Source organism: Lissotriton vulgaris, chromosome 12 (assembly GCF_964263255.1).
Source record: "Lissotriton vulgaris chromosome 12, aLisVul1.2, whole genome shotgun sequence".
NCBI classification, from domain to species: Eukaryota; Metazoa; Chordata; class Amphibia; order Caudata; family Salamandridae; genus Lissotriton; species Lissotriton vulgaris.
Genome location: NC_141700.1, coordinates 8,958,559 through 8,983,453, shown reverse-complemented (window position 1 = coordinate 8,983,453; position 24,895 = coordinate 8,958,559). Strand labels below are relative to the sequence as shown.

Sequence of the window (24,895 nt, the reverse complement as noted above, 5' to 3'; positions counted from 1 at the left end):
CATATAACATAACGTTACGTTCCTGCTTATAAAAATTTGCCTTAGTAGGGGAATAATGACAGCCTAGCTTTAAACATCCACACAGGGCAGTCTCCTACAAATGCGTCTTTGTAAAAGGAGAAACACAGAAAGGGAATGTGGAGAATGAAGGGAGGTGGGTGGGAGCATTGTGAACATGAACAGCGGGTGGGGGGTGGGAGGAAAGCAACAGAAATGTAAACAAGCGCAGCATGTGAAAGTGAAAGCGACTGCGTTTGTAGCAACAATACACACGATTTAATCAAATATGTATTGCTATCTGTGAAAGGCTGGTTGGGCTGGGTGCACTCTATTACATGTTACGATGTTTTTTTATAAAAGTATGCCTTAGTGGGGGACTGCGGGAAACTGAAAGTACGGCCGGCCACCGGCCAGCCATGAATAATTAGGGGAGGAGAAGCCGCAGAGCACACGCTGGGAGAAGCCCTTTGATGTGGTGGCGGCCGTGAAAAAAAGCAATTAGGAGGGAGGGAGGGAGGCTGATGCGCGTGCTTGTTTGGTCACGTGATTCAAGTGAACTCGAAGAAAACCGCACCAAAAAACCCGTGGTTTCACAAGCATTTTGAGCACTTGAATTCTCGCTCCGCTCAATGCGCATGCGCATTGATAGGTCGCGAGACCTAAAAAAACGGATACTTTAATGTTTGGAACAATAGAACTGCATTTTGAAATAGGTATTTAAAGCAGATACCTGAATGGTAATAAGTATTTTTTTTATAGCAACCACAAGTGAAAATAAACTTTAAAATACACTATTTGATCTCCCTGAGCCTATTTTAAAATAGACCGGTTGACTTGCTTCGGTCACACCTATTCATAACAGGGGAGGAAGAATGTGGCAGCAACATACTTCCCATAAGTAGTTATAACTAGCCTCATTGAAGAAGATTCCCCTCCCCCACCAGCCACATCATACTTACAAAGATGACCATGATAACAAAGGCAGCCAGATAGGACGTCCTTGCCATCCACATGCTGACAAAACGGTAATGTTCCCCAGAAACCACATTACGCAGGAACCCTGTAATTGAGCAACAAACCACAGTTAAGTCTCGCCATGCTCCGAGACAAAGCATCACACAAACATCTTGTCAGGAAAGCCAAAAGTATAGCCACTTTCATAAAAAGTTGAATAGAAGCGACAAAACAAGGCTTTCACCTCTTTTCGGAGTTACAAGTCATTTTGTGTGCCATTATCTTTGACACCCAATTACCTTTGTTCTCCTCGTTCTCGGCCAGTGCTTTGACACTAGACATCAGGATGTCATCGTAGCCTAGAAACTCGTCCAACAGCAGGCGGCTGAACCGATCCCCAAAGCATTGATCTCTGGTGGGGTCTGAAGAGAAAATGGAGATAATGAGTACAGCAACGGCTGAAGGCACGGAATGTGCGGAGCAAACGAGAATGAAGAGAAGAGAAGATTGCAAAGGTGGTAGAAGGGGAACTAGGATGATGAGACAAAATGACCAAAGGTATAAAGTGCATGAGGAGGATGAGACGACATGACAGAATGTATAGGAGGGTGTGAAAGTGTAAGAAGGGGGGACTAGGAGGCTAAGACGACATGACTGAAGGGAGGAGGGGCATTAGGAGGAAGAGACAACATGACTGAAGGTAGAAGGGGCACTAGGAGGATGAGACGACATGAATGAAGGTAGAAGAAGAGACTAGGTCCTAGTCTCTTCTTCTACCTTCATTCATGTCTTCTCCTCCTCCTAGTAGCTCTTCTTCCTTCATTCATGTTGTCTCCTCCTTCTAGTCACTATGAGGAGGAGACAACATGAATGAAGGAAGAAGAGACACTAGGAGGAGGAGATGACATGAATGAAGGTAGAAGAAGAGACTAGGAGGAGGAGAGAACATGAATGAAGGTAGAAGAAGAGACACTAGGAGGATGAGACAACATGAAGGTAGAAGAAGAGACTAGGAGGAGACAACATGACTAAAGGTAGAAGAAGAGACTAGGAGGAGGAGACAACATGACTGAAGGTAGACGAAGAGACACTAGGAGGATGAGGCAACATGACTGAAGGTAGAAGGGGCACTAGGAGGTGGAGACGACATGACTAGGTAGAAGGGGCACTAGGAGGAGACGACATGATTGAAGGTAGAAGGGGCACTAGGAGAAGGAGACGACATGCCTGAAGGTAGAAGGGGCACTAGGAGGATGAGACGACATGAATGAAGGAAGGAAGGAAGAAGAGACACTAGGAGGAGGAGACGACATGAATGAAGGTAGTAGGGCACTAGTAGGATGAGACGACATGAATGAAGGAAGGAAGGAAGAAGAGACACTAGGAGGAGGAGACGACATGAATGAAGGTAGTAGGGCACTAGTAGGATGAGACGACATGAATGAAGGTAGAAGAAGAGACTAGGAGGAGGAGACAACATGACTGAAGGTAGAAGAAGAGACACTAGGAGCAGGAGACAACATGACTGAAGGTAGAAGGGCCACTAGGAGGAGACAACATGACTGAAGGTAGAAGGGGCACTAGGAGGAGACAACATGACTGAAGGTAGAAGGGGCACTAGGAGGAGACAACATGACTGAGGTAGAAGGGACACTAGGAGGAGACAACATGACTGAAGGTAGAAGGGGCACTAGGAGGAGACAACATGACTGAAGGTAGAAGGGGCACTAGGAGGAGATAACATGACTGAAGGTAGAAGGGGCACTAGGAGGAGACAACATGACTGAAGGTAGAAGGGGCACTAGGAGGAGACAACATGACTGAGGTAGAAGGGACACTAGGAGGAGACAACATGACTGAAGGTAGAAGGGGCACTAGGAGGAGACAACATGACTGAAGGTAGAAGGGGCACTAGGAGGAGATAACATGACTGAAGGTAGAAGGGGCACTAGGAGGAGACAACATGACTGAAGGTAGAAGGGGCACTAGGAGGAGACAACATGACTGAGGTAGAAGGGACACTAGGAGGAGACAACATGACTGAAGGTAGAAGGGGCACTAGGAGGAGACAACATGACTGAAGGTAGAAGGGGCACTAGGAGGAGATAACATGACTGAGGTAGAAGGGGCACTAGGAGGAGACAACATGACTGAAGGTAGAAGGGACACTAGGAGGAGACAACATGACTGAGGTAGAAGGGGCACTAGGAGGAGATAACATGACTGAGGTAGAAGGGGCACTAGGAGGAGACAACATGACTGAAGGTAGAAGGGGCACTAGGAGGAGATAACATGACTGAAGGTAGAAGGGACACTAGGAGGAGACAACATGACTGAGGTAGAAGGGGCACTAGGAGGAGATAACATGACTGAGGTAGAAGGGGCACTAGGAGGAGACAACATGACTGAAGGTAGAAGGGGCACTAGGAGGAGATAACATGACTGAAGGTAGAAGGGACACTAGGAGGAGACAACATGACTGAGGTAGAAGGGGCACTAGGAGGAGACAACATGACTGAGGTAGAAGGGGCACTAGGAGGAGACAACATGACTGAAGGTAGAAGGGGCACTAGGAGGAGATAACATGACTGAAGGTAGAAGGGGCACTAGGAGGAGATAACATGACTGAAGGTAGAAGGGGCACTAGGAGGAGACAACATGACTGAAGGTAGAAGGGGCACTAGGAGGAGACAACATGACTGAAGGTAGAAGGGGCACTAGGAGGAGACAACATGACTGAAGGTAGAAGGAGCACTAGGAGGAGACAACATGACTGAGGTAGAAGGGGCACTAGGAGGAGACAACATGACTGAAGGTAGAAGGGGCACTAGGAGGAGACAACATGACTGAGGTAGAAGGGACACTAGGAGGAGACAACATGACTGAAGGTAGAAGGGGCACTAGGAGGAGACAACATGACTGAAGGTAGAAGGGGCACTAGGAGGAGACAACATGACTGAAGGTAGAAGGGGCACTAGGAGGAGACAACATGACTGAAGGTAGAAGGGGCACTAGGAGGAGACAACATGACTGAAGGTAGAAGGGGCACTAGGAGGAGACAACATGACTGAGGTAGAAGGGACACTAGGAGGAGACAACATGACTGAAGGTAGAAGGGGCACTAGGAGGAGACAACATGACTGAGGTAGAAAGGGCACTAGGAGGAGACAACATGACTGAAGGTAGAAGGGGCACTAGGAGGAGACAACATGACTGAAGGTAGAAGGGGCACTAGGAGGAGACAACATGACTGAGGTAGAAGGGACACTAGGAGGAGACAACATGACTGAAGGTAGAAGGGGCACTAGGAGGAGACAACATGACTGAAGGTAGAAGGGGCACTAGGAGGAGATAACATGACTGAAGGTAGAAGGGGCACTAGGAGGAGACAACATGACTGAAGGTAGAAGGGGCACTAGGAGGAGACAACATGACTGAGGTAGAATGGGCACTAGGAGGAGACAACATGACTGAAGGTAGAAGGGGCACTAGGAGGAGACAACATGACTGAAGGTAGAAGGGGCACTAGGAGGAGATAACATGACTGAGGTAGAAGGGGCACTAGGAGGAGACAACATGACTGAAGGTAGAAGGGGCACTAGGAGGAGACAACATGACTGAAGGTAGAAGGGGCACTAGGAGGAGACAACATGACTGAGGTAGAAGGGACACTAGGAGGAGACAACATGACTGAAGGTAGAAGGGGCACTAGGAGGAGACAACATGACTGAGGTAGAAAGGGCACTAGGAGGAGACAACATGACTGAAGGTAGAAGGGGCACTAGGAGGAGACAACATGACTGAGGTAGAAGGGACACTAGGAGGAGACAACATGACTGAAGGTAGAAGGGGCACTAGGAGGAGACAACATGACTGAGGTAGAAGGGACACTAGGAGGAGACAACATGACTGAAGGTAGAAGGGGCACTAGGAGGAGACAACATGACTGAAGGTAGAAGGGGCACTAGGAGGAGACAACATGACTGAGGTAGAAGGGACACTAGGAGGAGACAACATGACTGAAGGTAGAAGGGGCACTAGGAGGAGACAACATGACTGAAGGTAGAAGGGGCACTAGGAGGAGACAACATGACTGAAGGTAGAAGGGTCACTAGGAGGATGAGACATCATGACCAAAAGTGGAAGAAATGGCACTAGGAGGATGAGACGACGGGGCACTAGGAGGAGACAACATGACTGAAGGTAGAAGGGTCACTAGGAGGATGAGACATCATGACCAAAAGTGGAAGAAATGGCACTAGGAGGATGAGACGACGTGACTAAACGTAGAAGAGACACCAAGGAGGTCAAAGCCTCACATAACCCCAAAGTGCTAAGTCCCAGCTGAAAAATAAGGACCATGCAGTCTATTGCCTCAAAAATTTGCTTCTCCCCAATCCCCCAATCTTTTATGTCCAACAATCTCAACCCCCTTCCCCCGTTCCCCAAATTAGGGTTCCACACCGAATACCTCCACTGGACTTGTATGCTACTCAACGGTTTAGTTTGAATCACACAATGCATCACAATGAGGAAATATTAAGTCAGATGTTCGGTCTTACCCGCCTCAGGGACATCAACCCCACCCATCGCCAACATTATCACAGCGCAATTGGGTGGTTCTATTAAGGCTTTCAGTGTCTGACTCGCATACAAGATACAGGCTGCCCCTCTGGCAGTTTATGGAATACCAGCACACACCCTTATTCCTCTCCTGATTTGAAGCCCAAGGGGCAGGAATGGTCAGGGAACCCCTCTTTATACAGAAACCTACACTATGGCCTACAATTGAATGTTTCGTATTTACAAAGGGAACAAGAGTGAAATGTAAATGTTTCCGATTGAAGAGGAAATCTGCATGTGCGGCTCAGGTAGTATCACAGACAAATATTGCTATCAACAGACGTTTATTATTTCAAGAGCCAGTTGCGCCTCTCTTGCAGAGCGACAGCAACTCCCTTGTGTTCAGCAAACTAGCTAAGAGCTGTTCTCTGAATTCAGCACTGTCGCTTGATCAATGTAGGCTTCTTAGCAGAACGTCCTGCTACTGCAGGTACAATTGGGAACAAAACATTTTGGGGGATGGATTACACCGCTATCAATCAGAAAAAAAAGTACTTGGAAGTTAATAGCAGAAACATCGAAGTGGAAGCAAATTCAACTAAAAGAAAGAACAAAGCACTATTGGGGAACAGATAGCAGCTGGTGCAAGATGGGGAAGGACAGACAGGGCGGATCAGGTGGGAGCACAACAAATGCTAAATTCCAGAGCAGGCTAAGCATCTCTGCTAGGGAAAGAGGAGAAGTGGAGCTTATTGAGGAAGTCAAGGCAGGGCACGTGGGATCAGAAATGATAACTCAGAGGAAAGACAACAGCTGTGGGAAGGAGTGAGGCGATAGACTGGAAATACTGTGCAGGGTGGGAGCAGAAACAGGTCGGAGCTGGTTGAAAGCCAAAGAATTCGCGCACAATAAATCACTAAAGATGGCACTTATAAGAGCAGATGAAGAAGGTGGGATCATCAGACAAAGAATGCAGTGAGTGAGGGGTTGGATGTAACAGAAATGGTGAGAGCACTAGAAAGAAATGGTACACATGGGAACAATACAAGCATCTGTGATGTACTGGGAAGGTGCAGCACCAAACAACACACATGAAAGCATTCAGCTTAGCTGGGCACACTAAGCAGGTGGCACATGAACAGTCTGAGAACCAACACAAATGAGGGGAGGAGATGGCAGGGCAGTTGAGAAAAACAGTCCAAGCATCAGGCAAAGATCTCACAGGGGAGCTATTCAACATTCTGGATCAAGGAGTGAAGAGATGGATGGGCGGGCGGTTACTGAGTGGGCGACAAAGTAGGAGTGAAGCAGAAGATAAAGTGAAGAGATATTCCCCATACTGTATAATAGGGTGGTAGAGCTATACATTCAGGCGTTCACTAGAAGAACGCACAAAAGAGGGACATCACACCTGGGCAAGAAGGGTTTAAGATTCATTAAAAAAAAAAAACGTGAGCGACCAAGCCTAAATCAGTCCTCTCGGTCCTACAAACAGTCTTCACGGTCCTAGGATCGGCCCTCAGACTCCATCACTGTTCTACAATCACTCCTCAGCCTCCTAACTATTCTATCTCAAATGGCAACTCAAAGGCGTGGGGGTCATCAGACAGCAGCCTGTTTTAAACATGCGCTCTCATATTTAACTTGATTACTGCCCAAACTACCTAATAAACAGCAGTAAAACGCTGGAAGGAACAACAGAATGCAATAAAGGCAATATCAACTGCAGAAAGAAAAAGTATGCTTTCAATAGAACATGAAGGCAAAATGTCACCTGCTAGGCTTACTTTAGGCAAAGATAGAAGATGAAAAGAGGGCACCTGTCCCTTTAAGAACCAGGGAGACAACCATTCTCACAATGCACTGTACCAGTTGCCTTTCCGGCTCAGTTCTTTTTTCTGGTACACGAGACCAGGATCTTGGGGAACCTCTAAGGCTTTTTGCCCTAAAACTGTACCATTTTCCTGTCAGAAATATTTTTAATTAGCATCACAACGTTTTTATCACCTGCTTTTGATTGAAAGTTTTCTTTTACGCATATTATGGCTGAATTTCTAGTATAAATTCCTCTGCTCTTCTCAAAGTGCGCTTGATGTAAATGTATTTGAGCTTATATAGCGCACAGCTACCCGCAGTGGGTTTCCCGGCGCTTGCTTAGGGAACCCGTCCTGGTATTCCCCTGTGAGATAACCCCGGCAGGGTATCCACAAGGTGAAAGCCAGGCATCCCGCCGCGATGGGCCGTTGTGGAGATTAAGCAAGCTATTGCCCAGAGTCGCAGAGTGTGAACCCGTGAGTCGAGAAGGCACCGGAGCGAGAATTATCGAGTCTGTGGAATTTTTTTAGCCCAAGACCCGCCGAGGCAGGGAATTGAACCCTGGTCCAGGGCCGATCTCAGCTTCCGGGTCTGCCGCCTCTAACCCCTGAGCCACACTTCTGATGTGGCAGGACGCTGCTTAACTGGCATCCACATGGTCTGCGTATTGTGTTTGCCCTTCCCTCATTCAGTCTCTGAATGAAACATCTGCAAGAACATGTCTAAGATGGCCGTGTAATCACACTCTTGGGAGCCCCAGCCAGTCTTCCTCATTATCCGCCACTAACCTGTGGCTACGAAAGCCATACATCACCCCTGCATGCCTGCTCTACACCCCTAATTCCTGCCCCGCGTGCCAAAGGGTTTTTAGGTCTCGCCTTTTACATTCCGAAGGAATGGAAAATGGAGAGAATTCAAGTGCTCAAAATACTCGTCAAACCAAGGTTTTTTTTGGTGCGGTTTTCTTCGATTTCACTTGGCCACAGGCACGCGCTTTTGGGCCATAAACTTTCACGGCCATCTGCTCCCCAGCTCCAGCACCTCCCCTCTCTCTCCCCAGACACAGCCTTACTTGTTGTTTTTTGTTGCTTTGCCGGCCCCCTCCCAGGGCCGTGAAGCACTCCTCAAGGACAGCGGCGAAGACCGCAGGACACGCCGATGTGCACGCTCACGGCGTGCCTACAACGCGCACATCGCATTCTTTCACTTTCCCTCCCCCGCGGAGACAGTTTGTTTGCTGACTCTGCAGGCAGCAGAGTGCTGGCGCTAACCACACACATCATGTGACATCAACTTCCATCTCTTTACTGACGGTAAATCAAGGGAGTTACCGTAAAACAGACCACTGGCAGTATTGAAAGAAACTCCGCACCTTTCACACTCCCCACTGACCTCTGCTGTGCTCTTCAGCGCTTCAGCTTGAATTCTAGAAAGACCAATTTAGCGATCTATTGTTTCGATTTGAGGAAGTCGAGGACTATTTAGCTGGGTGAAAATAATGCGAGTGTTCGCATACAAAAGACACAGAAGCACATTCAGTTTTGCAGTCCCCTGAAGCCCCAGGTCATTGACCTCTTCTGCTTCTTACTGCTGCCAATGCCCCTCCCACCGTGTCACTGGCAGTGTTCATCAAGACTCACCCCTGCCCACTTCAAATGATCAGGACCCCGGGGCCTGCCCTCTCAGATTAAATGTGTGCGTTAAGTGGCGGCCGGTGCGGCTGGCGCAAGGACCTCACATCCTGCCCAACACTGACGGCCCCCGCACCTCTCCCTGTGTGATCTGAGGCACAGGGATTCTCCGTTCTGCTACCGTTGAGCAGGGGGCGCTGAAGTCAGTCAGGAGAGAAGGCATTTCACATCCTGATGATTTCCTTGGCAGCTGAGGAGATGTGTGCCGGGGCCTCTCGCATCGGCCCAGGTGCACGTGGGACAGAGAGGCCCTCCACTCCAGACGGCACGACAGGATATGTGTGTCCGTGGTGATGCCACAATGTCTGAGTCCTGAACAGCACGGGTCGGATAAGCACAGCACTCCTGTGACAGTCTACAGGCAGGTCAGTTGCCTGGCACCATCCGGGCGCAGGGTCAGACGAGGGCACCAATAAATGAATTTAATTCCTCAAATAGCAACATATGAAAGTGGTTTACTGCTATCAAACTGAATTGGTACTAATTCGCTTCTTAACTGGGTGACAGACGCTCGCATATTGATGCATGGTCTGGGCCCATGTCATATAGAGGTGAGCAGTTGCTATGGAAACCGGCCTGGGCCCGGCGAAGTTGTTTTGTGTGTTTCTGTTTTCAGTAACAGAGCTTCACCCCGGTCCAGCACGCACTCTGCGCTTTACTCCTCTGAAGTGTATCAGCCCTGTGATTTTAGACACAAATGCTCGCCTTCACTCTTATCAGCGCTCAGCCCAGTGCAGAATGAATTGGGACAAATTGTTTTCTGGGTGGCATGTTTTCCTTTTACAATTTTATGTAGCGTCACCTCAATCCAAAGCACTAGTTACATTACATAGGCCCAGATTCACATTTTTTCCCCAACATTAAATTACCTTGGAAAGAAACCTCGACTGCAAAGAGAGACAGGCTGCAAAACTACCTGATCAGGGGGGAAAGTTAAGAGGCACAATTTAACAGAGACTTTAATTCTCTAATCTGTAGGTCAAGCAAGCACAACCAATCCCTTAAAGAACGGTTAAGTGCATGTCGTTCTCAGATTGAATATCCACTAATAGCGATGTACTAAGTTGTGTCTATGCTCTAAGTTGTACACTTCAGGACCACGTGTTCAAGAGTCTCAAGTTGTCTTACACACATTAAGTCTTGCTTTGCTCTGGGGGAAGCCTTAGAATTGGTTGTCATGGTCGTCATTGCCTGCAAAACAAGCATTTCCAATGCAATAGGTCTCGGATTTGCGAGAGTTGGAGCTATTGGCATTGTAAATGACAATGCCTTTTATTCACTTGTTCTGAAAACGTGCAAGCAGTGCATAAACACGCACTTTGTACGTATAGTCCCTGCTTTCGAAAAGCAAGACTGGCAATAAAAGCGCCTGCCAGCCTTGCTTCTCATAAGCAAGGACTAAGTACAAAGTGCTTGTTTATATACAGCTAGTATGTGTTCAAACGCATAAATAAAAGGCATTGTCATTTACAATGCCAATAGCTCAAACTCTCGCAAATGCGAGACCTATTGCATTGCAAATGCTTGTTTGCGAGCTAGAGCCCCTGTGCCTGGTGATCTAATAAGTGCAGATTAAGCCACGGGCCGGGAACGGGGCCTCGTAGGCGTGATCTGCTTCGCAGAGTGCACGCAAGGAGAGCGCAGGGGACAACAAGAGCTCTCTCCTCGCGCAGTGTGCAGAGTGACACTGCTTTGTAGGAGCTGAGGGGGCCGAGGCGGCCACGAGGCGGACTTGGGGAGACAGATCGCTCCCTTCTGCACGGTAGGCCTACTTGGGAAGACTACTGGCTGTGGGAACAAAGAGTGCTCCTGCACTGGGAGACTCTGGTGACACTGGATCCTCCCTGAATTGAAGAGCAGGGTGCGCTCCTCGGGTGGGGCCATTGACGAACTAGTGGCGAGTTGGGAGGCTGGTTATGGCTATGCCATTAGAGTCTTCTGAGGCGGCCCTGCGACCTCGACAGTGACGAGCACATAATCATTTCGTAGGCGCTACCCAGATGACCTGTTGCTCATGAGGGCTGGAGCCCGTGTTCCTAGAATTGTTCTCCCGACAAAGTGCTTTGCTGCAGCTTGCCTTGAGCTGCATGTCGTCTGAAGGCCCTGTCTTTTTCTTCCTTTGACCGTCCTCGGATGGGACAATGCTGCCTATAGTGACTTTGAATTTGTGTCTTTGAGCGCGGGAGTTCCTATGCAGGATACTGGTGTGACCTGACGGAACGGTAGAAGTCTCCAAGTGTGCACCGGATAGCCGTTAACAGTTTTGGACCCACATGGGGCACCATGATTATCTGAAAAACAGTACTGAATTGGGCCATCATGCACATTTGAACTGCTGGTAATGCTGATCTCTGTTCTCTCTGCTTTTGACATGCTTTAATGTATATTTGTCTTTGCAGCTCATATTCAAGCACTACAGTTGGCGTTGCAGGGTTCTGGTGGCCTGGTTCTTGGTTATGATAACGGGGGTTGGGGGGGGTAGTGCTCTCTGTAGGCCGCAGTTATTTGGACTCGCTGCCTGTGGGTGGGGTGGTTCTCTGGGAGTCGCAGTTGTGGGATGTGGATATTGTTGTGTTAAAACTGTGCCTCTCTCGGCAGCAGGAGCCTGCCTCCCTGGGCTCTCTTGCTGGTCAAGACGGGTCGTACCCACGGGACTCCGCTGTTCAGTAAATATTCGGCGAGAGGAGGTGCTGATGTCTACCAGGACTTTGGAAACGGGGCCCACGGCGATTGGATCCAGGCTTCCGTTGGAGGCAGGTTCCGGGAAGGCAGGTGCCACGAGGCTTCTCCCTGTTGCCACACTGATACCACGCGCTGCTGCAAAGACGCCGGGATTACCCGAGTGGGCGCCTGATTTTACCCCAGGGAATCCGGGAAGTGTGCAGGTCCTGAGAGCGATGTTTTCACTGAGGGAAGTGGAGTGCTTTCAGGCGCTACAATCAATACCCAGTAGCGCTCAGCACGCGCGGATGAAGAACAAGTTGAAAACACGCTGCTTCCAAAAATACATGCTGTGAATACAATTAGTCCTGACGAGACCTCCATCAAGCAGGTCGAAACGCCGTCGACGCCATAGGGAAAGAACCCTTTAAGCACAGTGATCTATGATTGTAGATAGTCACTGATAGCAATTACTGTATTATAATGCTTGGTCATTCCCTCTGTAAATATCCATAACGCAAAATTGTACAGATCACCCATTATTTGTGTTTGTTCTGTTTTTGTTCACAAAATCACTTGGGACACACTGCACTTCCTTGTACATACAACTTTTTCCATATGTGTTGCTGTTGTAAATATGGATACCTTCATGAGTTGAAATATAAGAAGTCTTTCTTATAAAATTTGCATACGTGTGCTTCTTTCCTTGCCAAACCCTTATCTGTTACAAGTTAATATTGCTTATTTAAGCTGTTTAATATCGTATATTGTACAAATTGTTATGCCACAGGAACGATTGTTCTTTGGATAAACACATTGCCCTGGTTCCGCTGTGAGTATGGTCCCCTTGTTCCCCTTTTTTGCGTGAATACAATTACAGTAGAAACAGGGAGAGAGCCACCAAGTTCCTGGATAACAACCAAGGAGCACTCAGGGGGGAGTAGGCAGCCCAGCATACAGAGTAACTTGGCAGAGTGGCAGTCCCTTCAGCAACTTAGCAGGCAGCAAGTTAATCCAACAAAGCCATTCAGTTTATGTTGTGGCTCACATGAGGAGCCAGCATACAGCTTCCTCTGCAGCTGGTACGAGAACAATTTGCTGGAAGAGGGTAATGCATTTTTATAAACAATCGTTGGATAGACTAAGAGTGTCCGGAGGGGTGTCCCTGATGTGTTTTTAATTTCTGCATTCTTTCAATTCGACAGTCCCAGAGTACAAGGTGTCCAACATTGGTGCGGTGACAAAGTGTCTAGTCCTGATGAATCTGCCGGAAGTTTCAGTGGCAGTGAAACATGTTGGCTGTAGATAATGGTATGCAGAGTTAGCTACCAGCCCTTTTAGTTCAACAGAACACACCTACTTTCAAAATAAAGTTGTGTGAAAGGTGTGCCTGTTGATTTTAAGCATTTTTTGTCACATAGGGGAGTGTATGTTCATTGCTTCTTTGCACTTTACACATTTTTTTGGTTTGTTTTGGACACTTTCGTTTTCTTTTATTGAATTGAATGACTACCTATGATGAGAAAAGGGGCACAATCTGGTGAACACCTGCCAGTTGCCCCGAGGGTGGTGTGCCCGTGAGGTGTCATTCTTTTCTCCACACATTTTTTTCACACGTAGTAAGTGTGGGCGGATGTCTTGTGTACATGACTGATGCAGACATTGTCCAGTGCTCTGTTGTGACTGTCTTGTTGAAGTTTACTAGGAATTTCTCCTATTTTTATGTTGAGAATTTTGGGCGACATACATTAGAAACAGCAACCCCAAAAAAATGTCAAAAATTGGTGGTTTAGCATTGGACATTGACCATTTGTCTCTCCATTGCATTTATAAGAGTTTTGATATTGAACGCCCCGGGGACAAGGTTTTTGTGATATTGTCAGTTTATAAGTGGGGGCAACCTTGATTCCCTTTTTCCCTCTTGGCTCCTCTTTGGAATAGATGTGTATAAAAGTAACCTATGGTGTGTGGCAGCAGCTATCTAGGTAACTAGATGACCCCTGGAGAAGAAACTTGGGGTTTTGGATGAGAGTATAGTTGCAGACCCACAGCAGCTAGCTGAGTGGAAGGATGGTAGGTAGGTGGGATTTGCGGGAAACATGGGATCGCTTAGAAAAGTTTGTCCGTCTAGCTATAGATAGTGCCTCCATAAGGAGAGAGATAAAGCTAGCATGAAGCTTGTCATGCTTCTCCACAGCGAAACGCATTACACACCCATGGTGGGTGTCGGCAGGAGATATTCACTCAACAGGGTATCCCAGAGGTCTTTTCTGCGAATCTCCAAAAAGGTATATGCAGCACCAACTGAGTCCCTGCCATTGGTGAGGGATGCCTTCCTTACTGACTTACTTATGGACTCCCTCTCTGGTGCAGATTGGGACAGACTGGATGCACCTTTAACCAAGGACACCATAGTGGTAGCGATTCCGGCTTTGAAGACTGCGAAGGCCCCAGGTGGCGATGACCTACAGGCTGTCTTGTACCAAAGTCGAGCTGGTGCTCCTGCGGATCGCCTAGGATGAGTCCTATGGGAATGGTCTGTTGCGCAGACTATGCGGGAGGCACTCATTGCAATGTTGCACAAGCCAGATAAAGATGTTGAAGAGGTGACTTGCCATCACCCCCTTTCGGTGCTAAGTGTGGATGTCAAAGTCCTAAATAAAATGTTGCCATCTAGATTGTTGGAGCACTTGTTGCAGTTGGTGCATGAGGACCAATGTGGCTTCATTCCACGTCGGAACACCATCTGTAACCTGCGGAGGCTGTCGCTGGTTTTACACAGTCCAGTATTGGCGGATGACCACTATGCTCTGGCATGCTTGATATAGAACAAGCTTTCAACTCCCTGGGTAGCGCTACATTAAATGTGTGCAATTGAGACTGAAAGAGCTGTAAACAGGCCAAGTTGGATCTTTTTGCAGAGAGGAATGTGGGACCCTTGACCAACCAGTCATACAGGTAGGGGAATACTTGGTGCCCGGATCTTCGTAAGAAGGCACCACTGGTGCCCTGGGAGCCAATCGCAGGTCAAATGGGAGAACCTTGAATTGGTAGTGGCATCCTGCCACCTCGCACCTAAGGAATCAACAATGTTTCACATGAATGAGAATGTGGAAATATGAATCTAAGATCGAGAGGCGTCATAAAATCCCCCATACTGATAAGCAACAGGATTCCTTGCAGAGAAAGCATTCTGAAAGTTTGTTACTTTATATACTCGTTGAGCTGCTGGAGAGCCACAACGATCTCCATTTCCAAGACTCTTTCTTGATGAGGAAGAAGTCTGAATAGAAACTCTTGCTGCGCTCTACAAGATAACTTCCTCGATAGCTCCCTTTGAGAGAAGCCAAGGTATCTCCTGTTATAAGAGAGGGAGGGGTTGATGCGCTCTCTTGGGAGGGGGATGTTTGGGATGCTTTTGAACACATTTCGGGTGTGACCATGATGGATTATATCCAACATTCATTTGTCTGAAGAGATACTCTTCCCACTGATTGGTCCTGGCCTGGGGTGGCGAGGTGACAAGAGCCTGAATAGTGTCATAGTCTTCTAGGGGGTCTTGGGATTTTTCCCCAGCCTGGGGGTGGGGGTGAGGGGTTAGGGGTAAGTCTTCCCGTTGGTTTTCGTGTATGCGCACAAGTTGTGGATGCCCTGTAAGATTGATGCCCAGTGTATTGGGGTCGTTATCCCTGCTGTGAATAGGCAGATATCGGTGTGACTGAAAGGAGCCCTCCTCCTCCTTTAATTCCATGAAAGGACTGTAAACATCACTGCTGGAGCGTCACCAGGGAATGAATATGCTACTTACCAGTATGCATCTGTTCTTGGCATGTAGGGCTGCTGACATTCATATCTTGTGCATAGATCGCCGCCTAGTGTTGGGTTCGGATGATCGCACATTGTTGTCCTGGAAGAGTCTTCGAAGTATCACGAGATCGGTGGCTCCTCCCCTGGACTACTGTGCGCATGGGCATCTTCTCCATCCTCAGATTGTTTTTAGCCATTGCGGCCTCAGAAGCTCTCCCTGGTGATTGCTACTAGGGCTGCGAGCTTGCCGTTTGTGATTACTTTGTGAGAATACTGATTGCACTTATTCTAAAGGCATTTTGACCTCTTTAGGAAGCATTTTAGATCGCTCGATAAATTGTATTCGGGGGGCTTTTTACACTAGGATAATTGGGGAAATTTATATACAGGAACTCTAACACCCTTCACACGCTACAAATTCACTCTTTCCTACCGATTTCAGACGATTTCTAACAGGCGTCTGGCGGCGGTGGGCGCCATCTTGGGAGTGGCTGGGTGAGCGCTCTAGTCGCGCCGGACTCCCACCCTCCTCACCCCATATAATGTGTGTCATGGCCAGACGGCGCAGCGGGATGGCGCAGCGGGCGCGCCGAAGCCGCGCCAAAGCCAAGCCCGTCTGCGCCCGTCCGCGACCGGACACAGCCCAGGGCCAACCCCCCTGCATCTTCTGAGTCATCTAGGCTTGTCTATACCTCCAGTGAACTCACTTCCTTAAATAAAACCCTATGCAAGGCTCACGATCCTCCGATATGCTCATATGCTGATCCGATTGGAGGCCCGTTTATATGTACACTTTGCACACAAAAAAACTCGGGAAACAACTACACCCCAGAAATTAATATGGGCGGCGCTTGTGAACGTCCGCTCGCTTCCTTGCCATAAAATAGATATATTAGAGTTAATTAACACGTATGCTATCGACCTCCTGTTCCTAACGGAAACGTGGGGAGATGATGCATCAGGACCAGATTTCAAAGCTGCCATGCCAGAAGATTGCTGTGTCTACAGGCAGGATCGCATATCAACTAAAAAAGGTGGAGGGATTGCAATAATATACCGCAACAGCCTCCGAGTCAAAGCTGTTGATTTAAAGCATATGCACTGTGAGGCATTTGCCTTCACAGTTACGCTTGCTGCCAACCAGTCACTCACTGGCACTCTACTGTATCGACCCCCAGGCTCCCGCACTGCATTTCTGTCACAACTTCATCAACTGAGTGAGCTAGCTGTTGAAAATAAATATTTCACTTTACTAGGAGATTTCAATCTCCATCTAGAATCCCTAACCAATAGAGACACCTTCCAGCTCATCAACGATTTACTTCCTGTGGAACTTAGACAACTGATCACGACTCCCACACACAAAGCAGGACATACGCTTGATGGTATCTTTACCAATAATCCACACATCATCATAAATAAAATACTACCTCTAACATGGTCTGATCACTCTGCAATTTTATTTGATATCAAAACCAAAACCTCGGCATGTAAAAATACATCACCAAACCCTTAACAAAACCACCAGAGATTGGAGAAACCTTGACCATACTCATCTTACACAGACTCTCACTGATGCATTCATGGGTATAGACACTGAAACAGATCCAAATACTGCAGCCATCAGATATACTTCAATTCTGGAAGGAGCATTCACAACACTAGTTCAAAGTAGAACATTTAAATACAACAGGAAAATCCCTTCGGCTCCTTGGTTCTCTGAACAACTAAGATTGCAACGACAACATTGCCGTAACTTAGAACGCCATTGGCGCAAACATTATAATTCAGCAGATAAAACAGCATATAAAGCTGCACTTTATAACTATAAGCAGAGAATATCTATAGAAAAAAACATCTACTACACCTCCCAAATAGACCAGGCCAAATGTATCACGAAAAAACTGAAGTAGTAAACCATCTTGCAGAACCTTCAAACCCGCCCACTGAAACATCTCAAACCCTCTGTAATGCATTGGCGGACTTTTTCGCTGAAAAGGTTACGTCTATATTCGAGGACTTCACTCCAAATTCCAATACCATTCAATCATCAAACACACAAACAAATCTGAATTCACCAGCTTTTATGGAATTTACTAAGATACATCCGCAATATACTCATAAATTAATCTCGTCAATTAAATCTGGCTCCCCATTGGACCCCTGTCACCCTTCTATACTCAATACTATCCCAGACATCATTACCTTACCTTTGACACACATCTGTAACGCTATGTTCTCAACAGGTTCATACCCAACAATATGGAAAAATACTATAATTAAACCACTTCTCAAAAAACCATCATTAGACCCTTCACTACCTTCCAGCTACCGTCCCATAGCATCCTTGCCGTTCCCAGCTAAAATCTTTGAATCCGTCATGAATAAACAGCTGTCCGAATTCATTCATAATCATGACCTTTTAGATGACACCCAGTTCGGCTTCCGACAAGGTCACGGGACAGAAACTGCCCTGCAGATGAAATAAGAACAACGATGGACAACGGCGGACAGGCTGTGTTGATTTTGCTGGACCTATCGGCGGCATTCGACACGGTCGATCATTTTACTTTGATCGACCGTGTCGAGGCCATCGGTATTAAACACAAAGCCAGGGATCTCATTACATCCTTTCTGGCTGACCGTAAACAGGCAGTTAAATTAGGCACATATACCTCTCCCACCTTCACTCTTCCTTGTGGAGTTCCACAGGGTTCCTCGCTAAGTCCGACCCTTTTTAATATCTATGTTTCGGACTTTGCGAGGGTAATAAAAGCCTACAACATCAATTTAACAACATATGCCGATGATACCCGGTTGGTATTATCTGTACATAGAGACGGTCCTACAATACCAGCAAATTTCAAAGATGGCATGAGGGCCATTAGCAGTTGGATGTCTTCCAACTGTCTAAAACTGAATTCAACAAAGACGGAAGTAATGCTGTTTGGCAAGATTCAGCCTTTGTGGTCCCCCCTATGGTGGCCGGAGGAAATGGGCACTCCACCTGAACCAGTCAGCAAAGTTAGAAACTTAGGAGTTGTTTTTCACCATCATGTGAACTCGGTAGTCTCATCATCATTTAACACCCTACGGAAAATCAAGAAACTCCTTCCTTATCTTCCTATAACAGCAGGAAAAACACTAATTTCAACACTGGTGTTCTCACGCACTGACTATTGTAATGCCCTCCTCCTCAATGCACAAGAAAAGGTCATCTCCAAACTCCAAATGATACAGAATGCCTCAGCTAGAGTTTTACTGGGCATTTCAAAATTCAGTTCTGTTTCTGGACATCTGAAACAACTACATTGGCTTCCGATTAGAAGTCGTACAAAATTTAAGTCCCTTTGTATTGTCTATAAGGCAATTAACAACGTTGGACCTAAATTTCTTAGGAACTCATTCAAACCTCTCACAACCCCCAGAACGCTTCGCTCTAATACTGCTCACCTGCTTCACATACCCAGAACGAGGAGAGTTAACTGGGGTGACAGATGCTTCACCATCGCGGCAGCAAAATTATGGAATTCTCTTCCCCTTACCATAAAAACCAGTCCTATTCTGATTATCTTTAGAAAGCAACTAAAGACATGGTTGTTCTCCCAATAACTTGATTATTTCATAAAGTACATAAAGAAACGCTTCCGAGATTCTACATTAGTTGTATCAAACATAGCTCACAGCGCCGAGACACCCCTGGGTAATTGCAGCGCTTTAAAAATTGCATAAATAAATAAATAAATAAAGATGGAGTGTAACACCGTGAGTGATGACCATGCTAAGTGTAAATAGGAGTGCTGCAGCCGCTACAGGCGCCGGGGAGGAGGGCGGGAGATATGAATGTCAGCAGCCCTACATGCCAAGAACAGATGCATACTGGTAAGTAGCATATTCGGTTCGAGGCATGTGGGCTGCTGAATTCATATCTGTGCATAGAATACATAGCAGTCCCTCCATTAGCGGCGGCCGCCTGTGCCAACTGCAGCAGTTTGAAAAAGTGTTTTTTGAACAGCCTGCCCTACAGCTGCCTGCTGTTTGGAGTGCACATCTACACAGTAGTGTTTCGTAAATGTGTGTGTGGTAGACCATGTGGCTGCTCTACATATGTCTTCTAAAGGAATATTTCCAAGGAAAGCCATAGAGGCCCCCAACTTCCGCGTGGAGTGGGCTCGTGGGGGTCCGTTAAAGTGCGCTTGGCCTTTTCATAGCAAATTTGAATGCACTTAACGATCCACCTGGCTATACCTGCTTTGGAAATGGGGTTGCCTTTGTGTTGTGGCGAAAAGGCAACAAACAGTTGTTTCGTTTTTCGAAAATCTTTGGTCTATCAATGTAGTACATTAAGGCTCTTTTGACGTCTAGTGTGTGGAGCATCCTCTCCGCCACTGACTCAGGATTTTGGAAGAACACGGGCAGTTCAATAGTCTGTTTGATATGGAACTGTGAAACCACTTAAGGCAGAAACTTAGGGTTAGTACGGAGTACCACCCTGTTGGAGTGAATCTGTATGAATGGCTCCTGGATAGTTAGTGCCTGGAGTTCACTAACGCGTCGCAGTGAAGTGATTGCTATCAGGAAAGCCACTTTCCACGTCAAGAACTGAATCTCGCAGGAACGTAGAGGCTCAAAAGGTGGACCCATCAGTCTGGTGAGGACCACATTCAGGTTCCATTCAGGAGCCGGCGGGGTCCGGGGAGGAATGACTCGTTTGAGTCCTTCCAAAAAGGCTTTAATGGCGGGCACTCTGAAAAGCAAGAGATGCTGCCTGTTCTGCAAGTAAGCTGCTATTGCGGACAAATGTATGCCAATGGAAGCATAGGCCAGATTGCATTTTTATAGATGTAACAGATAACAAATGACGTTGTGAGTAGAGGCGTCCAGCGGGTTGATGTTGTGGTCTGCACAGTAAATGACAAACCGCTTCCATTTCGCCGCATAGCATGCTCTGGTGGTGGGCTTTCTTGCCTCCCGTATGATATCCATACAGTCTGGAGGCACATTGAGGTAGCCAAATTCTAAGACCTCAGGAGCCAGATCGCCAGGTTGAGCTGTTGTGGATCTGGGTGCTGAATGTCGCCATGGCTCTGCGTCAAAAGCCTGGGTGTGAGGTGCAGCCTTTGATGCGGTACCACTGATAGTTCCAGAAACGTGGTGTACCATGGTTGGCATGCCCACGTCGGAGCAACCAGGATTAGCGGCATCGAGTGTTGCTTCAGCTTGCGTGCCACCAGTGGCTAGAGGTGCTGGTGGAAAAGTGTACGCAAATATGCCTGACCAGTTCATCCATATCGCATTGCCCTGCGACTGTGGGTGTGGGAACCTGGCGGCAAAGCTTTGGCATTTGGCGTTTTCCTTTGTGGCGAACAGGTCTATCTCTGGATGACCCCACTGCTGGAAGTACAGGTGGAGTAGTGATGGATGTATCTCCCACTCGTGTATTTGGTGGCTGTACCTGCTGAGCAGGTCCGCCATCTGATTGTCCTTGCCTGGGAGGTGTTCCGCCATGAGGAAGATGTTCCTCTGAATGGCCCACTTCCACATGCTCTGAGCCAGATGAGACAACTGCGGAGAGTGTGTTCCTCCCTGTTTCTGTATGTAGTACATGGCCGTCATGTTTGTCCGGATCAACACGACCTTGTTGCACAGATGTACCTTAAATGCTTTCATCGCCAAGAAGATAGCCATCAGCTCTAGAAGGGTGATGTGCATCTTCTTTTGCTGCGTTGTCCATAGTCCCTGCACAGTGTAGTGGAGTACATGAGCTCCCCAACCTTGGAGAGATGCGTCCGTCGTCAGAATAATCTGTGGCACAGGCTCTTGGAACGGTCGGCCCTTGCAAAGGTTTTGTGGATTCCACCAATGCAGAGAGTTGTATGCACGAGGGACCCGTCCTTTTTTGGGATCAAGAAGTACAGTGAGTAAACTCCTGTGCCTCTTTCTTCCACAGGCACGAGCTCGATTGCTCCTTTTTGCAGCATGACGAGTACCTCCTGCTGCAATAAGTGCAAATGCTCTGTGGACATAGGACGGTGTCTTGGGGGTATGTTGGGTGGAGTGGATGTTAACTCCAGACAATAACTGTACTGGATAAGCTTTGTGACCCACCTGTCTGTGGTGATGGACTTCCAGACTGGCAGGAACTGTTGGAGTCTCCCCCCGACCGGTGTTGTATGGTCGGGGGGCAGTGGCAAGGTGTCACTGTTTGTTAGTGGCGGAGGACCTGGAGCTGTTGTTTCCACGACCTCTGCCCTTGGCGCTGTTTCCACGATAGCCACCTCTACTCTGTTTGGTGTATGTGGTTTGCGCACCACCTTTATTGTACTGTGTTTGCTGGGACAGCTGGCCTCTGGAAACACCTCTATTGCCTGTGCGACGAAAAGAACCACCCCTGAACTGTTGCGACTGGAGAGCCCCCATAGACTTTGCAGTCTCAGTGTTCTTCTTGATTTTCTCCAAGGTGGTGTCCATCTCTGGGCCAAATAAATGATCAGGGTTTACTGGCTGATTTAGAATGGTGGTCTGTATCTCTGGCTTGAACCCGGGCATTCTGAGCCAGGTATGTCGCCTCAACATGACACTAGTGTTAACGGCTCTGGCCGCGGTGTCTGCTGTGTCCAGTGCACATTTGATAGAAGCATTTGATATGAGCTTCCCTTCCTGTATGAGCATCTCAGCTGCCTCCTTATATTCATCTGGCAGGTGCTGTAACAGGGTCTCCAGTGTATCGTAATGGGCCCTGTCATACCAGGCCAAGAGTGCCTGAGTGTTTGAAATGCGCCAGATATTGGCCGCTTGAGCCGCCACCCTTTTCCCTGATGCCTCTAGCACCTTAGATTCTTTATCAGGGGAAGGAGCCCCCTTCCGGGCATTAGAAACAACAAGAGAGTCCAACGGCAACTGTCCCTTAATGTAGGTAGGGTCCCCAGGCACCGGTTTCTACTTTTTCTCAATCCTGGAGTTTATCACCCTGGCCCTTGTAGGCTCTTTAAATATCTCCCCAGCATGTTTCAAGACACCCTTCAGCATAGGCAGAGTCTTGACAGTCCTCTCTGAGGTGGAAAAGGTGTCAAACAGAAAGTCCACTTCAATAGGGTCAGCATGGAGCTGGACATCATGATTCTTGGCTGCCCTTTCAATAAGTGCATTAAACGCCGCTGAATCCTCAGTAGGCGATGTTTTTACAGTATACACGAGTGTCTGGGGCAGTGTGTGGATCCCCTGGGTCAGCAGCATCTGCCCAGGGTTCATTAATATCTTCTGGATCAGTGTCCACAGGATAGTTGTACTCCTCATTGTCACCTTCCCCTGTTTCTACATCCCAATAAGTGGGCGAGACATCTTGGCTACGTGGAGATATAGGTTCTACAAGAACAGGTGTTGTAGTAGAATCCTTCTTTTTCAATGGGATTCTATACGACTCCATCGGGTGTTCCGGGGCGATCTTTCGTTTATAAACAGAAAGTCTGCCCGTATCGGCATCGATAAACTGTTCCTGTTGCTCTTCAAGCGAGGGTTGTCGATGCTTTGTGGCCGGGACCCCAGTTGTGGGCTTCGGCCCCGTGGAAACCTTCTTGGGCGCTTCGACGGCCATCTTAGGGATGAAGGCCTTCGGTACCACTTTCGGCGGCAGCGTGAAGTGGATGGGCGCCAACGTCTTTTGAGGCTTATCGGCAGGCTTTGATGGTGGAGGATCCTTTGATCCGACAGCCGAAGCCTTGTCCTTAATGCGCTTCAGTGATTCCGCCACCGGCTTCGAGAAGGAGGCGGACGGCTGCGTTGACTCGACGGAATCCTTCGAGGCACCGCCAGGCGTGGACTCGAGGGTTGTACCACTTTTAGCCTTGTCCGGTCGACGCGTAGGCTCGAGAACCTTCTAAGCACCGAGTCCTTTGTCGGTGTCGACTGTCTTCGGTGCCGATTTTTCCTTGACCTGTGCCTTCGGCGTGCCAGTCTTTGGCTCGACGCCCTTTAGCGGCCTCTTCGGGTCGATGACACTTTTGTGCTTTGTCGGTGCCGACAGTTCCGAGGACTTCGAGCCGACCAAAGCAATACGCACTTTCGGTTTCGATTATGCCTCAAGTGCTTTGAGTTGCGTAGACACCAAAGCTTTCTCTTTCGGTTTCGATTTTGCAACTTGCGGCTCCTTAGAAATGTCCGAAGCCAAGCCCGAAGGCGGGGCTGTAGAACTCAGTGGAAGATCTTGGGTAAGGCCATGTGGCGATCCCTCGACCTGAGCCTTATGAAGTGTCTTGGCCCCAGCTCCTCGCTTGAGCTATCTTCCATAGCCCCAAAGGCCCCATCGTCGTCTCCTACCTCGTCGAAGACGTCTTCCGCATCGAGCATCTCAATATCAGAGTCGTAGCTGGAGTCGACCTCCGTTGCGGGATCCGACAGGTTCTCTCGAACCTCCCGCTCTGCTCCATCATCCTCTGCATCGAAGATGTTCACCGGGTCAGGTGCCGTCTGCTGGGCTTCCTTGCGCGCAGCACGCCGAAGTCGAATCGTCTTCTTGGATCGGAAACGGGAACAAGCCATACAGCTGGCTTCATCGTGATCCGGCGACAGGCACTTGTTGCACACCGGGTGGACATCGATGTGAGGATATTTAGAGTTGCACACGGGACATCTTTTGAACGGGCTCCGTTCCATGATGGTTCGTCGATAAGGCCTCTGGCGTCGACCGGGCCTTCAGTGCCGAAAAGCACGCGGCTCCTCTGGATGTCCGACTCGGGAACTGAGCTGAGCTAGAACTGGGCACCGATCGCAAGACAACACCGACGATAAACTAAAGGCCTTTTGGCCAAAAGAAAGTTTTATATCGATTCCGAACTTGAGTGAACCAATATGCTTACGAACCCAATGGGGGAAAAAAACAATCTGGGGATGGAGTCGATGCCCATGCGCATTGTAGTCCAGGGGTGGAGCCACCTATCTCGTGATACTTCGAAGACTCTTCCAGGACAACAATGTGCGATCATCTGGACCCAACATTAGGCGGCGATCTATGCACAGATATGAATTCAGCAGCCCACATGCCTCGAACTGTGCAGTACTCATATCTGCTTTGATGGACTGCACAGCATCGTCCACGTTTCCCAAACAAATTCTCCCCATTAAAGAGCATTTCCAGAATCTTGGATTGGACCTCCGGGCAGAAAGAGGACGCTTTCAGCCAGCCCTGCTGGGAAATACTGCCGCACTCGCCATCTGCCTAAATGCGGTGGAGGAGAGGTCAATGGCAGTGTCTGATTTCAGAGGACGCTCTAGCTCCCTCCTGCAAGATGTCTTTCGCCTCCTTTCTGTCATCCAGTGTGAACTGCATTAGGCATATGGATCTGACCCCATTTGGCAGTCATAGCGACCAAGAATGGTAAATAGCTGCCATTGCTGCGAAACGCTTT

The 24,895-nt window shown here is 48.1% G+C and overlaps 1 protein-coding gene across 2 annotated transcripts in view; it reads right to left on the bottom strand.

Annotated features, from left to right (window-relative positions):
• TMEM259 (transmembrane protein 259) overlaps positions 1–24,895 on the bottom strand; it is a 278,951-nt gene that overhangs the window by 129,153 nt on the left and 124,903 nt on the right. For both annotated transcript variants that reach the window (XM_086946715.1, XM_086946716.1), the window contains exons 5-6: positions 1,254–1,376; positions 960–1,060 (exon numbers count right to left, since the gene is read on the bottom strand). In XM_086946715.1, the coding sequence (XP_086802841.1) occupies positions 960–1,060; positions 1,254–1,376 (224 nt within the window). The remainder of the gene's footprint in view (positions 1–959; positions 1,061–1,253; positions 1,377–24,895) is intronic.